This window comes from Passer montanus, unplaced genomic scaffold (genome assembly GCF_014805655.1).
Source record: "Passer montanus isolate IOZ18808 unplaced genomic scaffold, ASM1480565v1 scaffold22, whole genome shotgun sequence".
Lineage (NCBI taxonomy): Eukaryota > Metazoa > Chordata > Aves > Passeriformes > Passeridae > Passer > Passer montanus.
In genome coordinates, this window is record NW_024366815.1 from 2,643,108 (window position 1) to 2,660,884 (window position 17,777).

At 35.5% G+C, this 17,777-nt stretch overlaps 1 protein-coding gene across 3 annotated transcripts in view; it reads left to right on the forward strand.

The window, feature by feature from the left end:
• The window catches only part of WDR70 (WD repeat domain 70), a 126,512-nt gene that overhangs the window by 81,319 nt on the left and 27,416 nt on the right, over positions 1-17,777 (forward strand). For all 3 annotated transcript variants that reach the window (XM_039709748.1, XM_039709750.1, XM_039709749.1), the window contains exons 11-13: positions 10,460-10,559; positions 16,348-16,432; positions 17,456-17,594. In XM_039709748.1, coding sequence (XP_039565682.1) covers positions 10,460-10,559; positions 16,348-16,432; positions 17,456-17,594 — 324 coding nt within the window. The remainder of the gene's footprint in view (positions 1-10,459; positions 10,560-16,347; positions 16,433-17,455; positions 17,595-17,777) is intronic.

Here is a 17,777-nt window from a genome sequence, read left to right on the forward strand (position 1 = left end):
TTTTTATTGCAGAGGCAAAAAGTGGAAAATACAAATACTACATTCTGATCTAAAAAGAAGTGAGCTCCAGAGTGGTTTGGCTTATCAGAGAAATGACTTTTAGATGCTGTAGTATATGCATTGCTCAAGCAAGCTGAGCACTGCAGTGGTCTAGAGTCTGATAGGGTTTGTAAATTATGAAAAGACTGTTGTGCTTGTTGTGTATATTAGGAAGCTAGTTTTTCTTCCAAAAGTGTCTTACTGTGCTTCATAGTAGGTCACTATTTCTTGAAGCTTGTGAGGAGATGAACAGCAGGATTATGCTGTGAATTTCCTAAAAACAATGAAAAGTGCATTTTTGTACAGCTCTTGGTCATTAAAATTATTTAGTTAGAGAAGCCAAAGGCTCCCACATTTCAAAATACTTAACAAAAGGAAAGCTGTTACAGCTTGAACTAGTGAATCAAAACTTAAAAAGGTAGGAAATAGCTTCTGAGCCACGAAACATACAGGTTTGCAGGAGATAAGTTATATTGAGTCACAGCTTTTGTATGTAACATTAAGTTACATACATTTAACTCAGGAAGTTTGAAGAAGAACAACCTTTTCTCTACAGAAAGAACAATTGATTCGTGGTTACATCCATTAAGAGGTGCAGTTCTGTGGTGTTAGAGTTTAAATAATTGGCCATAACACACTAGAGACTGTATGTTCCTAAAGGATGTAAGTCTTGTTAACTTTAACTGAAAATATTTGAATGGCATTTCTAGAGAATTCGTAATAAGATTATAAGTCAAATAAATTATTTTTGTGTTCATGATTATCAATGAGAAGATAAACTGCACAGCTGAAGCATGTCTTGGCAGCAGGTACAGAACTAAACCAATCATAAGTATTTGTAATAATACTGTATTTTTTATAAGACAGCTTCTGTGAGCAGGTTTCTTGTAACTCTAGGTATATATCTCATAATTAAAATCTGATTGAATATATGTGAGGCTTCCTTCATAAGTAAACAAAACTTCTCCCAGTGCAAATTATTTTAAAGAGTTTTTTTTATGATCTTCCTATTCCTATAGTTTGTTTTCAACAGATGTTAGTGCTAAACAATTAGCAGAGAGGGTGGTGAAATAGGTGGAGCATTGTCCAGCTGTGTTTTATTTAATGTATGACTGCAGTGATACTATACAGACTGAAATCAGATACATCCGTGAAACAGCTGCTTTCCTTAAACCAAGTTCTAAATTTCTCATGAGATAGAGAACTAGACTTGGAGTTGGATATGACTATCTATGTATTTCACACATTATGTGTAAATACATACACAATGTGTCTAAGTATATCCAGAGACTTATAATGACATTCTAGTTCAATAGACTTTCTGAATGTGTATAATCATTTTAAGCAATAATTTAAACAACGTATTCTTAGATATTTCAACATACGTAATTTTCATTTAGATTAAGCAGTATGTGGAGTTTTTAAAAAAGTCCTTTATGGTTACTATTTCACTATGCACTGTGTTTATTTATCACTTTGAGACTTGGCTTGTGACACTTTTGTGCTCAAAGGAATCACCCATAATCAGCACTAAAAAATTTTATATTTGGTGCATTTTTCTCCATGCTGGCTCACTAGCCTGCTCTTTGTCCTCACCATTATGCAGTTCTGTGGTCTCACCTGAAGAATCTGAGATCTGTAAACAAACTTCATCCTGCTGAGGCCATCGGAGTACACTGTGTGACGCTTTATATATGCTGTTTCACCAGGGCTCACAGGAGCAGAAGGAGGACAGGTAGGGCATCCCTGCCCTTGTGACAGGAGGACTGGTATCTATTCAAGACTGCCTTGAAGAGCCAGAGTGATTTTTCAGAAACAGGGACAGACAGCTATAGCAGACAGCAGAAATCATTGCATTGCAAGCCATTGGCTTGTTACTTATCACAAATGTGAAAATGGCTGCTTGATTTCAATATTTGATGTGTTGAAGTTATGGGTAGGTGTTCACAGAAGCATAGGAATGTTTTCTGTATTCCAGACAGGTCAATGTGGTTTCTTGGCTGTTGCATTGAGGTGGGAGGACAGGATAGGGCTGCAATAATGTGTGGTGCTGTCTGTCTGCATGTGTAAAACAAACTTCAGTTTTGACTTCCTTCCTAACCAAGGGTGGTTGTGTCAGAAAATGAGTTCTTCAGTGTCAAGTTGGTAAGAGGTTTGCATCAGCAAACAAAAACAAGACAACGTGCAAACTGGATTGCACTATATGTCTATGTAGACTATGTGTCTTTACCCCCCCTTTCTTCTTTTTTTAATAGTTTTTTACCCAATAATTGTATGTCCTTATGTGTTGCAGAAAAAGGAGTGGTGGTTTTCTGTGGTTTGATTTTGGTTTTCTTTTATTTTTTTCTGATAAAAACACAGATGTGCTTGCAGATTAAATGAAAGATCTGTAATTGAAAGATTGTATTTAATTCATTGGTGAAATGCAGCTGTTAAAAAAGACAAAATGAGGCAAGAGTGGACCCCTAAAAGTAAAGAACCACTATCAAGGAAACAAAAAGGAAAACACATACACAATTTCCATACCTTTTATAATCATCTCATTTGTATTACATAAGACAGGATTAATTGATTCAAATATGTTCATTGCAAACAAAAAAAATTATTTCCTCTCATACTTAAAACAGTGGTTTGTTTTAATGTCTGTTAAAAAAGAAAGCTATTGTTAAAAGTGACCCATGTTTGAAATTTAATCAGAAATTGCTCTGTAGAATAGCAAGCAACTTTTTCTCTATAAGGTATTACAAACTTTTTCATTCTATCTATTGCTTAGGTACTTGACTGCTGCTCTGAGAGTTAACTTGGAACACTCTGTTCTGCTAACCACTATAAACAATTTTTGACTTTTTTTTTCTGCTTTGCCAGATTTTTGCTTTTTGCTTGCATGTGTGTGGGTTTTATTTGCTTGCTTATTTAGCTAGTCAAATATATAAAACTATTGTGAGAAAAAAGCATCAAAGAAAGAACTGTGGAACTGACATAAGAATATTGCATGAAAAGAAAATGAAGTTTACTGAGAATGCTCAGTTTATCACTGACATGCATGAGGAAAAATATCACCCCTTTAACTGAGGCACAGTTCCATATTCATTTTTCTATCTGAATGAATAAAACCAAATCCATAGTTTTAAAAAATTATTTCTTCTTAAATAATACGCAGAGATATAATAATGGCATGATGGTTACGGTGTATTTTTATCAGAAAGAAATCAAAGAATGTAAAAGAAAGAATACCTTGGTATGTTGCAAGAAGTTTAGTGAAAATGCTTTCATTTCTTAGAGAAATACACCCATCCTCTTAGAATATACTTGTGCTAGCTGCTGTTTCTAGCAAGCAAACAGATTTATTATACAGTCATCTTTGATAGCTCTCTGCAAATTACACCATTTTGACTCAAGGATTACTGAACCAGAAATGTTAACTTTATATAGATTTTTATGTATTTTCAGTCATATTTCACTCTATTTACACTGTGCCTCTGTTATAGACTAGAGAAGTGGTTTAAGCTTTGGGGACCTGAAAGAATATGAGAAATTTTATTGAATATTTGGGAATAAGCTGAGAATAAGTCTGTCATAGTTGCTTTTTGAAGACTACTTAGTAGATTCTTTATAAATTTTTTTCAGTTTGTATTTTTGTTTATTGCCTGTAGGCCAAAAGCTACTTTTAAATGATATGTAACATCCAGGGTTGCCATAGATGAGTTTGAAATCTGTGGACTTTTAGTGGAGTTTCAGTGTGTCTTAGCTGAATCTTTAATAATGTTTTTGTGGAATAACCTTGATTGCATTTGATTGTTTTCTGGAAGGCTTCAACAGCTGGGCAAATCTAAGAGTGATCAATTTAACTTCTAGAGAGGCAAAAGGAGGAGAGGACCTTTTTTTTGTTCACAAAAGCCATATTTGTGATAGTACAAAGGAGGAAAAATGTAAATTTGCTATGATAGGATGAGAAGGGTTAGATAAGTTATGAAAAGATGCAGAAGAAAGTTCCTTTTACATCCTTGTGTGTTTTTCTCATGCAGTGTGAAAAATCTCCAAAGGAAGCCAACTGAATAGTTTCCAAAAGCTATTTTTATTAGTAATAGGTATCATTTTTGTGGCCAAGATAGGTTATTTTCTCAAACGCAAAGTTTGACCATGCAGCCAAACATTCAGCTGGGGTTTCATTTTCAAACCTTTAGGCAAATATTTAGCAATATTGTTAAGAAGCTATCTTTTTAAAATGGTTTCCTGAAATATTTCTTGATGAATAAGCTTAAACAAGAAGTTGTTGTTTCTGTGGTCAGCAATATTCTTAAAAGTTGAATGTTCTTCTTGGTGAATGAAGCATGGGCAGATAGGAAGGACTTCTTCAGTACTCTGAAGAAGAGACATCACTAGGACAGGCTGACCTACTTGCTTCCTTGTTTTGCCTAAACCCTAAATGTGTAGTCAGATGTATCAGGTGGCTTTCCTCATTGCCTTCTGCATAAATGTTTTAGATTTTTTTTTAATAGAAATCCAGTTTTTGTATCAATTGCAATTAACAAATCGCTAAATAATTTTTCACCTTGCCTGGCTGTACCACTGTATGATTTCTTTTCTTAGACTGCTCTTTTCCATAACTTCTAAGCATTTTTTGACTAAATATTTCACACTTGTATTTTTATTTTCATTCACAATTGCATAATATAATGCATGATGCATTGAAGATTCCATAAATTTAAAAAATAATTATACATCTTTTTTTCCTTCACCCAGTTATGTAGGTTTTTCATTGCAATGTAGTTGATCAAGAAAAACTACAGAATATTAAAAAAAAAAAAAGAGCCAAGTCTTTTGTGGGTTCAGTAATTGCAAATAACTAGATAAGCCTCTCAATGAAATACATGTGAGAAGGGTGTTGAGCCACTGCTGAGTGTGAGAGATAAGTCCTGAAGACTTGTCACCCAGATAAAAGGCATTAGTTGCAGCAGATGAGAATATAATGGTTGAACAGGACAGTTAAAGACAATTTTAAGTCAGATATCCTGATTTGGCAAGTAAGGTTATGCTACTGTATTCATAACTGATTAATTAGGATTTAGAGAAAAGAAAGAGTGTTTCAGGTCTGATAATTATACATGTAAATGCCACTGAGTTGGAAAGTCACAGAGAAGAGGAAATAATGTAACAGTGTAATCATGTAAACACAAAAACCTCAGATTTCACAAGTTAATCTTTTGCATCAGTGTGCTCATTACTGAAACACCATTTCTACACCACGGGAAGTGGCATTGAAGAGTTGAAAGCCCTGGGATCATGTTTACAGAGACTTAAGGAAAGCATCTGATATAGCCTGCAACTGCCTGCTCAGGGAAAATACTGAGAAATTCCTGAATTTGGCTGACATACGTAGACCTGAAAAATTTTAATTGATACAGTAAAGCCAGAAAGTACATTCAGATTTCTTTTGTGGATTATAATTGAGAGCTATGAGATAGGCTTCCTTTCAGTAGAGGTGGCTGAAGCAGGGATGGGGAAGTAGATATTTGGAGAGTGACTCTCCTGTCTTGGGGTACCTGTCTGCCTTGTCAGCTGTGATCACAGCTCTGAGATGTTGTCTGTTTCTGATGGGATCACTTTGAACAAAGACCCAGACAGCTTTGGTCAGTTGTGACTAAAAAGGAGATTTCTGGTTTATTTGTTTGTTTTTGTCTTGCAGCTTTGTAATTGATACTTTTATCACCCTGAGCCTGGCCTATGATAATATGTCATCTTGGAAGGCTTTTACATTTGTTAAAAATTGCAACCTTTGCAATTGAATATTGTCAGTGTGAGCTATTTTATTTTGCTGTAAGTATCTTAGGTGAAAAGACTCATTTAAAAGTAGCTGTACATGGCCTGGGACTTGCTTGTCAGGCGTCTCTGCTGAGCTGTCCTGCCCTTCTGCCTCCTGTTTGAAACCAGCATAAATCTCAATTGTGGTTGTATGGTTGACTGTGTCCACACTAATAAATAAGTAATATTTTGCTACACATCTGTAAAACAGAGAAAGATTGATATAGCTGTCTTTGTAGGTCCCACTTTCCCCAAGGCCTGCCTTAATTTACTGCCTTTGCTTTAAAAAAAAAAATCTAGATGTTAGGAATAAGAAGGAAGAAGAATGCCTTGGCTGGGGCATTCAATATTTTGTTTAAAGAAAAAGTGGGGAGGGCAGAATGTGACAAGCATTATAATGTTGGGAAAGTGTTGGCTGACTGTGAAATATTATATCCCAGAAACAATGTGGGAAGTTCAAAAATTCCATCAGTTAGACATACTGTTATTTTCCTCATTGATGTGGCTTGGATTTCTGAGGTGAACAAACTGAGTAGGTCTGTCTTTTTCCTAGAACAAGTTTTATTGAGTGTTTTGGAGCAGGAGAGCAGTTGTGAGATGCAGGGCTGCAGCCATGTGGCTCTGTTGTAGGTCATTCTTTTGTGGTAAACCATTCATATGACCACTGTCATCTTCACTTCCATATGGGTCCTCTTAAATCCATACAGATTTTTGTACAAGGGATACTCATTGCTGATGCTCCTCCAGTCATGTACCTTTGCCCCTACCCCACCTTTTCCTAATCCGTTCTCTGGTTTCCTTTTGTGTTCTGGCTCTCATTTGCTCTGAGGACTGTGGCAATATTGCAAACCTTGACATTTATCTGTTATTTTTGGGGTTTTTGATACATGCAACTGTGTACTTTCTCACATGTGCTTTATGTTTTATGCTTGTCATCTCATTTTGCACACAAGTACAGTCAGCTGTAATTGCTTAACTAAAGTATACGTGCTAATACATAGCTAGGAGGAAAGTGCTTACATTGGTGGAGTTATTTGTTAGAGAGCCTTTAAATAAGTTGCAGAAGACAGTGGTTTACTGCAGAATTTGCTGAAGTAACTAAACCTTTAAAAAATGTTAAGGAGTGATGAACTTGTAAAATTTTGCATGGCACATGACTGTTACTTCAGAATAGCAGGCACCTCTGCAAAAAAAGGAGAAGGGTAAGAAGGAGATATGTAGATACACTTTGCCCAAATGATCTTGACATCTTTATCTTATGTTTCAATGCTCTTGCTTTCCCTTTTTGAATCAAATTTTGTAATTGCATACATTGGTTCTGTTGTTTCATGTCTTTCCAGCTAGAAACATTCTGATAACAATTTTTTGCTAATGATTTGTTAGCAAGATTAGACATCTGTTAAAAATACTAAGAGGTCAGAGGCCAGAAACATTATTTTCTTTGAAAACTGCAATGAATGTTTGCCAGTATGTGTAAAAACTTCTTTTCAACCTTCAATCATTTTAGAATATTTGATTTAGTACTACAATTCAGGGTTATATTCCTTTGCAGAATAATATATGGAGGGCAAGCTTGCAGAGCTCAAAGTTAGGAAAACAATCTTTTACTGGTAAACTGAGCAAATTTATTTTTAAAGACATAGAATTGCTGATGCAATCTTACTATACTTTTCAGTCAAGCCTGGTTTTACATGAAATCCTAAAGTATCGAAGCTGGATAGAGTTGGGCAAAATTTGTTCTTTTGGTTTAATTTTTGTCATTAAGGGGCAAATGATATCAGTCTTTGACATCTCTATGTTGCTGTTTTCCTTTCTCTATAGGACAGTTGAAAAAAGGGCCAAAATTGGTCAGAGTATATATAAGTACCTCATTGAGAAGGCTCTATAGTGTATGGTGTAAAATAAAAAAGTAATTTCAGATGGAAAAGACCCTGAAGAGCATTGAGTCCCACTATTTACAACCTTCTGTACAATCTTAACTCTGCCAGGGCCGCCTCTAAACCATGTCCCCAAGTGCCACATTGGCGCATCTTATAAATACATCCAGACATGGTGACTCAACCACTTCCTTGGGAAGCCAGTTACAATCCTTGGCTGCTCTTCCAGTGAAGAAATTTTTCATAACATAAAATCTAAACCTCTTCTGGCACAACGTGGGGCCAATTTATGATGAGTTGTTTAATTCCTGAAAGACACAGTTTAAGTTTTCTTGATGGACTCACAAATAAATGCTAAATAAAATCAGTGTCTTTGACCATAGGAAAATAATACAAATTCTGACTGTTATGTGATTTGCTATCTATCTATAGACATTTAGGGTTTTTACTTGTAAAACATAAAAGAAAGGGCATTTGTTGGATCCCAGATCTCTTTCTATGTTTTAATTTGGATCCAACACAAAACAAGAGGAAAGAATTTCAGATTGAGGATGAAATGAAGGGAAAAAACCCTACACCCTTCCATTAAGTTGGGCAGCAGAGTGAAGAAAATGGTATTTTAATATATGTATGTCAGTGTGACATTGCCTGAAGGGATGGGAGTGTTGTGGAGCCCAAATGAAGTTTTTTCAATTTGTTTGAATTAGTTTAATATCGTAATGTAATCTTTCTGTCATTTTTAAAATGTGAATATTAACCATTTAAGATGTTTTTGAAAGTATCCGTGGTATTTCTTACACAAAAAAATACATAGTTTTAATTGCTTGTTAATGTTTAACAAATACTACAGAAAATGTATTTCTTGATAGCCAATTCACATTTTATTCTTTACACATTCCCACATACTTGGAAAATTTTATGCAATTGGATGCACAGAATGTGTTTTTTAGTATTAATAAATGCTCCCACCAAAGACAGTTGTAAACCTCACTCTGTTCATAGACTTCAGGGTATGCACAATTGGCTAGAAGTGACAGTCATTTCAAAACAATTACTATGGCTAAGTGTAGGCCATTGCATTTTGTGTTCAATACTGTAAGATGCATATTGTTGGTATTTGAAATCCCCCTTTGTTGAAGAGTCATTTGTGGAGGGAATGCCTCATGTGACTCCTCTTAATGACTGACCAAATCTGCACATCAAAACAAGCTTTCAATAATTATTAACGTCATCACACAAAGATTCTCTAGCTTTTGAACCAAATTTAGAAGAACTATTCTTAAGAATAAACAACATTAATTAATTTGCTAGTTTGTGGCTCTTACTTACAAAATAACCCATTAAAAGAGTCTTAGTAAGGTGCATAGTCAAAAATTTGAAGATCAGTTTACTGAGGATTCCTGTGTTAGCCCAGATCAATCTGTGTGATTGCGTGTCATAATCACATTCACCTTTTGTGATCACATTCTCTTTTTTATTCAGTAGAATTGTGTCTGTTGTAATGCATAGTTTGGATAATAATCACTGAGCAGCTGCTCATTGTTTTGTCCTCTTACTGTTCAGGGTGGGATTCTAGGTCTGATTTTGCTGCATATTGTTCAACCCCTCATCTGAAAAGATAAGCTTACATGCTTGAATTTTGTTTTGCTCATCACTACCATAAATAAAGGACTTCAAGGTCACTAATCTGCCATTTTCTTCTCTATGTTTTAATCCTCAATTTAAAGAGGGGAAGGTTAGATACACACACTGGAAACCTGAATGCCTAATTTTACAACTATGTGAATTAGTTTTCTTTTATAAAAAGAGGGCAAATGAGAAGCATAATTAGCTATGTATTAAAAAAGGAATCAACCTGTCTGAAATTTGTTTTTCTCTGTTTCTGTCTTTTCCCTTTTTCCCTTCCTGTGTTTCCACTTCCTGTCTTGGAATCTTAGGGGAGACCCTTGCTTTGGTTGGGAAGTGAAAAAGCTTGATTTGACAAGACCATTTAAATTTAATTTGAGGTTTCTTCCCTATTAATAGAATTTTTAGGTATTTTACTGAATAATGACTTAATAAATAAGAAGTTATCTCCATACAAGAACAAAATGTAAACTTGAAGGTAATTTCAACTTTTCTTTAGGATTATCAGCAAAAGAGAAATAATTAAAATAAAACATACATTGTTCCCATACTTGAATTTTACTGTACCTAAATGGAACACAAACCTCACAATATCTGAACTTTGTTCTGTTATGTAAGCCCTGAATTCTGCCAGGGATTAAATTTGGCAAAAGTAAATTTTTCCAGTGCTTTTCAGTCCTTTCTAAAGTATGTACACTGTATTTTAGTAGTTTGAGAAACTAAAAGCCTGCTGAGGGGAGTGTTGAGATCTGTCTTGGAATGTATTTTTATCTTAACCAGGCATCACTACCTTTGTTCAGTGCAAGTGGGAGTTTTCCAAGAGTGCTGATGCTATGTAAATCTGTACTGTATATTTAAACCTATGAAGAATTCAAATCTTGCATTCAAGCTCTTGTTATGAAAGCATATTCTAAAACTAATATAACATTTTAAAAAGTCTGTTGGAAATACTTAGCTACTGTACCTTCTAAAAGTGTTGGAATTTCTGTTTAGAATAATGAATTGCAGCAGAGCCCAGAAAATGCTATGGAGTAATGTTTGTCCCATTTGTTTCATTTGTTATTAGATTCGTAATTGTAATTAATTTTGCAATGTTTTGTTTCTTTGGCAAACAGGTACATACAAAGTTCCACTGCAGGCAAGCCCATGCTCCAGGCACTGACACTTCATGTTTGACATTTTCCTATGATGGTACTGTCCTTGCCAGCCGAGGAGGTAGGTGATTGAAATAACCCTATGACATGTTGAATGTAAGATGTTTTTAATGAAATGAAATGGTTCATTAAACAAACCATATAGATCACATTAATTGTTAGATGTAGCTGTCTGTGGTGGAGTTAAGGTAGTGAAATCAGATACTAGTGATTCAAATATGAAATATTTCATATTTTTACTATTTTTGTTTGATACATCATGCAATACTATGTTCCTGAAAGAGAATTCTACAGCGGTTAAGAAATATTTTAAGATAACTTTGCTGATTATGTTACACAGTTTCTGATCTGTGTTCTTGTCTAGCAGTAATACACTGAAAGGAAATCCTTAGCTTAATTAAAAAAAAAAGTCCAGTTTTGTTGCTTAGTTCTTACGTGGAAGATAAGTGCCTCTCAATAACACTGTCTCTTCTTTGGAGGTATTAATTCCTCATACAATCTTCTTAGGCAATGTAATTTTCTGTCCTAATTGGACTTTTTATCTGATCTGTATTAAAAACATCAAAAGTTGATGACTGGAGTTGACTTTCCAAAATATGCTTGAATGGCAAAGAATTTCGAATGTCCACAGGACTGGGAAAACAGGCTTGTGTTGTAAGCCTCAGATAAAACTTCTGTAAATGAGTCTTAGATAAGAGAACAAGACTTGAGAAGGCAAATATGTATTTGAGGACTCATTAACTTCATTATTGGGATAGGTTGGTGTTTGTTGAAGACAGCTTTTCTGCCCAGTACTTTGCAGGCAGGTGCAAGCATACAAGCCAAGCTGTCTGGATGGAAAACAGCTGTAACCAGAAGCTCTGTGTATGCATTAGCATTGCCCCAAGGCCAAATAAATAGGCCCAGGGAGAGGCAGTATACATTAATGTTGGCTAACACTGTGCCTAACATATGTTTAGAACATCTGGTCAGTTTGGTACATAGACAGAATGAGATTGCATACACAAAATACCAGAATGTAGGTATTCAGAGATTTAAAAAAACTCTGAAGCAGTGGATGTGTTTCCTAGCCAAGTAGTTTGCATTTTCTTTGCGGCCTCCCTGTGCCCCTGTCCCTGAAGGGGGTGAGTGTCTGACCGGTGCACGTCGGTACAGTGAAATGCAGCTGATGTTGGGTGTGGCCTCACTGATTCTTTGTATGTCTTGCCACATTTCAAAGATTCCAAATGTTGTTTTCCAGAACACATCTTTCAGAATAAGGACTTTTTAGTCTTATCCTTGAAGGCCCTAGGCATATGGACGCTAATGGCACTTGTGTTGTTTTGTAACTGCTGTTCAGGGTCCTGAGTTGAACTGCTGTTCAGAGTTCTGCTGCCACTCTACCCATCATGAATGGGTTGTCAGTGGTGAGGTAGAAGCTCTCAAGCTTTTTTGTCCTTTCTGAACCAGACTTTTATTATGTGTGGACCTTCTCCTGCTTGGAAAATATGTGAACTGTATGTCTTTCCATTCTGCACTAAGTAAAATGCTGTGTCTGTCTGCCAGTGGTGATTGCTCCAAAAAAATTCACGCAAACATACTTCAGGAAATTTAAGGATAAACTTTGGTGTGCTTTTAAATATAACAGCAAACAAGGCTTTTACTTAGTGAGGGGTATTCACTACTGCTGACTTGAAACCTCAATTTATGCAAATTCTCTTCTGTTTCACATTTATGTATGTAGACCACATAAATGACCTTTTCTTATTTTTACTGCATGTGGCACTTTTACTTGCCTGCTCTTCCTCATCTGTCTCCAGTTTTTGTCTCGTGTTAAACAGACTTTCATTTACTCAGGTTTTATCTTCCACACTCTGCACTAAGCTGTATAAAATGTTGATTGATTGTTTGCAGAATGTAAGACTGCACAGAAATTTGGCCACTCAGTGTGGATAAAAGTGCTACCTTTGTCTAGTGTATTAAGAGAAAAAAAAGAGCTCTCTGTGCTAGAAAGTAAGGAGGATTCATACCTTATTTTGACTTGTTTGGTTAGTGCTTTAATATGAGTATTGCTTTGGATCTGTACCAACAAAAGCAGATGTGGATCCAGCATTTGTAGATTAACACACCTGCCAAGTGCTGAGGATCAAAGAGATGATAGTTGTTTGGGGCATGGGAACTTTCATTGAAAGCCTGTTGGACTTTCCTGTGGATCTGTGTTGGATATGAGAAGATGAGGCATGGCTCAGCTGCAGGCACAAGGGAAAATGAAAACCTAAGGAGCTGCTTATGAAAGTTTCCAGTGCTATTCTTGTTGGATATTAGGTAGTAACTTGACAGAAACTTAAGAAAGTGATATTTCTGCATGCTTGAAACAACAAAGGGTAGTATTTGGGGAATATTTTATTTGTTTAGCAGGGGAGAGATAAGAATTAGGATTGGACTTGAGGTCTTACTGTAAAAAATTTAAAATCTTTTTTTGACTCCTGTTACTTTTTTGTTGGTCTTTTTTCATTTTACTTGTATTTCTTTCTTCATTTTAAAATTGGTTTAAAACATAGAAATATGTATGCTCAAGGGTTATGCAGCAGCATGTATAGTGACTGTTTTATGTAGTGTAATAACTTATTGCTCTTCATAGTAAATCCTAACACTAGCATTTAAAAAATCAGATGGTTTTTGTCAAGTAATATTTCTTGGAAGCTGAACACTGGTGTTCATTCGAACCATGGCAGAAATACATTTACTAGTTTTAATAGGCATAGTCAGGTAAGTGCAACACTTGGGGCTGAAATGGTGTTGTGAAAGTCTTCCAGTATCCTTCTAGACATATGTCTGTATGTTCATTCCATATGTTAGAGAGGATGATGCACTTATTTCATCAGGCTGGTATGAATGCAGGTGATGCTGAGAAGTGTTCCAAATGTAGGTTTAGAGTCCTCGATTTGTGACTTCCCTCATGGGATCTTTGGCTTTGATACTAATCTTTGATCATCCAAAGGTTGCTTTGTAGTTGTTGAAGCTTGCTGTAGAACCAGTACAAAATGCAGAGGCCTGTACCTTGTTCTGTAAGATAAGCCTTCACAGAAAGGCTCAGAGTAGATAAACATATTCTGTTAAGTGTGTTATGCTATACGTTTCCAAAGCTGTAACTTTTTAAAATTCCCATTTCCTATGTTTCTTTGCCTCATTGATCTCTGTGAACAATTTCTGTCATCGAGCTTTGCTTTCAGCAGAGGACTCCCTCTTTTTAAATAGTGCTGCTGACTGTAGGCTTTGTGAATTCCTGGCAGCACTTCTGCTTCTTTTGGGCCTACTCGCATTCATGTGCTTGTCTTCTGGTCAGTACCTTCTGAAAAGAAAAGAAAAAAAATCAGATAAAATCTTTATAGTGTTAGTGCTTCAGCCTTATTTTGACTAAAGGGTGTTTAAAAAATGCCTGTCTTTGCTCACCAGAGACTGTTTTTCTAGGATCTAATTGTTACCTCTTGATAAATCCAGTGCTCAATACCATTGGCATAACAGTGTCTTGACCTGATTGTGTCAGTCTTGAGCCTGTTTATTGGTATTCTTATTAAAATGGTGAAAAATAGAATTTGAAATGTTACTAAAAATGCTATAAAAGCTTTAAATAATCCTGCCAGGCTTTGGAGAAGTCTGCCATCAAGAAAAAATACTGAATTATCTGAGTAGACTATTTAGAATATTCATACTGAATTGCACAACTTCTGTTTATATGCTTTTGTTTAAAGATAACTATTTTTGTTCATGTATAAAGTAATTAAAAACAGATCACTACTGCTGCAGCTCTGTTAAAGCTGCCTTGTAAACTTTGATAGAAGGATCGTACTAGGAAAAATCCTTAGTGCTGTGATCTTATTGACAGTGATTTCAACTCAAAATTAGAGTAAATTAGATTTAGGAATCAATTTGCATCTGGGAGTTTTAATTAGGAAAAGTGAATTGGAGCAAATTCTTAATGATGGTAAAGTTTCACGGCATTAGCAAGTCAAGTCATTTTACTGGCATTTTCCCCTCTCCAAATACTTACTCTTCTGTTTCTAAACTATTTCAATTTAAGACAATGTTGACTTCAAATCAACCCTAAATTTGAGTCCTACTAGAGTCTTCTAAATTTTTTAACTAGCTCATTACATTTTCTTGCTAGCAAAGGAGCTATAGCTACATGTCTGTCTGTATTTCTCCTGCTAAAACCTGGCAGGACTACAGCTTGAAGATCATGTCAAGGCTCATTCCACTAGGAACAGAACAGCCTTGGCTGCTAGCCGTAGATCTGTCCCTATCCAGGAGGTTTGCAAAGTGGCCAAATGCTGTCCTTTGCATACATTTATAAAGTGGTGGTGCTTTAGATGTAACATCTCGACGATAAGTGGTTTTTTTTTTTCTTGGGGGGTGGGAGGGAAAAGGGAGGGCTCATTTTACAAGACTAAATGCTTTGAAGTGCTTGGGATGGAGTCTACTAGGAAACAATAAGAAAACATATATTCCCTAAACAGGGACTCAACATTTTTCTTTCTCTACTCTAGACATCATTTATTTAAGTTGTCCAGTTCTTAAAAATATTTTGTAGTAAGGAGTTATCCTAGTCTTTAATATAAACATACATGATGTACGAGGCCACACATTACTGCTTTCCCTGTAAAGGGCACTGCTGGCCTTGATTTCTTTTGTTACTTCTTTTAAAAACATTTTATTTCCAAGGCCTCCTTTGAGCTCTTGAGCTCAAAGGCTGTGAATCCACAAAATACTTGTAGATAACCAAATTACTTCCCTGCAAGATTTGTACTTTGGAAGGAAGCAGATTTTGCCTTCTAGGTCAGAAAGATTTTGTAACTTTTTGTCTGGATATTTTTAAAGAGAATTGTTGCTTAAATGTCCTTCTTTTTACCCTTGAAAGTGCTGAGGCACTGCTGTCAAATGCTAGGATGTGTCTAGGTGCTTGAGTGAGGTACTTCAAAGCTCAAATTCTGCAGCTCATCTCATGCTGGAAATATGTGTTCCAGAAGGACAATCAGAGAGGAGATGTAGATGTCTCTGAGAATAAGTAATTAATCTCTTTTTTTACTCCGTTCTCATTTTGTTAATATGTCATAACTTTTCAAAAAGGGATAAACAGCCTGACTTTTACTGGCCTACAGTCACACCATGTTTATCAAACACAGATGAAAATTGCTACAAATCTCTTTTTGTAACCTTGATTTTGGCTTTTATAGCTAAAGGTATTGTTGTGAAAAGGTTTCATTACAGCAAGAGTGGTTTCACTTACTTCCCTTCACCCCCTTCCCTGAGGATTTCTGACTAATTCCAGAGCCTTTTCTCCATACTGAGATAGCAGTTTGTTGTCTGCTAAAGAAGGGGGAAGACTTTCATGTGTTTTTCATGTTCTTCCTGATTGCTTTTTCAGGACAGGTAAAAACCACACATATAAAACTTTTTAAGTTTTTGATCTAGACCATCCATGGCAACATTTTTAATTTCTTTAGATATCTTGAAAGTTGAATTTGCTCCTAGAAGCAAAACATCAATGCTCACAAACAAAGAATAAGTTAGTGATTGAGGAATCTGATTGCACTGTGAATAGTGCTTCTTGATAGGAGGGATTACCACAATAGAATTGAGCCATTGAGGAGAAGTTTCTGGAATACTGGAGTGCTGCATATTGAGCTTCTCAACCTTGCACTGTCATAGTCACTTACTGAGGAAAAACTTCCAAATTGTTCCCATTTCGGAGGCTTCTATTATGTAATTTTGTTCTCCTTCTCTCTGAATTAGAGAGTGAAATTTTCTGACATGTGTAAGTTCTTGACTTGAATCCTTTATTGCTAACTTTTTTCTCTTCTGTTTCATAGGAGATGATACTTTAAAGATATGGGATATCAGACAATTTAAAAAACCTCTTAATTCAGCAGACGGACTGCCCAGCTTCTTTCCAATGTAAGTATTCTAATTTATTCCAACTAGCAGAAATAACAGTATTTTTGCTGAATGGGGAAGGGTTCTGCTGGAGTTCTTATCCTCAGTTGTCACTAGGTCCACAGTTGTGCAGAGAGGATGGCACAAGGAGAACTGTGCAGTGACAATTCTGGTCTGTTTTAGGGATTTGTGTTGCTTTAAAAGATCTTATTTTTGTGATATTTCAGTCTCATATGTCTTAAGTCTAATTAGATTAGTAACATTACAGGAGGAGACCCTTATGTGTGTAATGAGATATAGATGTAAATCTTATTCTTATTTAGTCTATAATTAATAAAAAAAGAGCTGAATGAAAAACTAGACATAACATGAAGGTACTTGATATGAATTGAGGTTACAGAATCAGAAATACTGATTTTATTTTACTGGATAGTGCTAAGTATTGTTTTCAATATTTTTATTCGTCTGGTCTGCATTTCCCTTGCTGTAATACAGCCAAATCCTCTAAGGACGGTTTGTAATTTTGAAATAAGATCTTAGAAAGACAAGTCATGGACAGCTCAGTCTTAACTGCAATTTGTAACTGAGAGGAAAAATAAACAGAAAAATATTTTTGGCCAGTGAATAAACACCCCACCTTGCATCACTGAAGAATTCATCATCAGCAAAATCAGATTTCATGATTAGTACATTTTTTTAATGATGACAGCCAGATTTGAAAGTACTTTTGTTTGTTTGTTTGTTTGTTTGTTGTATTGAAAAGCTTGCAAGAATTTTGAGTGGAGGAGAATTTTGCTGGGAGGAGGATTTTTATTGAACCTGCCAGTTTTGCCCATCTTGTGCACAACAGTAATAACAATTGTAACAGATAAATCTAATTGATAACTACAGCAGTAGATGACAGCTAACAAAATACTTTTTTAAGCTTTGTCTGGAAAGCACTAACAAATAGAAAAGATTGTTTTAAGGAGTGCAATTTATATGTAAATTCTTGATATATTAATTATTTATCTGCTCAGTGACATGCTTTGTTTTCTTCAACAGGACAGACTGTTGTTTCAGTCCAGATGATAAGATCCTTGTCACAGGCACCTCTGTTAAGAAGGGTGGTGGCAGTGGGAAGCTGTGTTTCTTTTATCGTGAGACCTTCCAGAAGCTATATGAGATAGAAGTTACAGATGCGGTATGTATTTTAGTTTAATCATCTCTTCAAAATATGAATGAAATCATATTCATATGCTTCTTTTCCCTTATAAAGGTCATTACCTACTAACACTATTGTGATTTTCCTACTCTGTGATTAAGAGATAGGGCTAGAGTAACCTGAATAATTGTTTCAATTAAATTAAAAAAAAATCCTAGGACA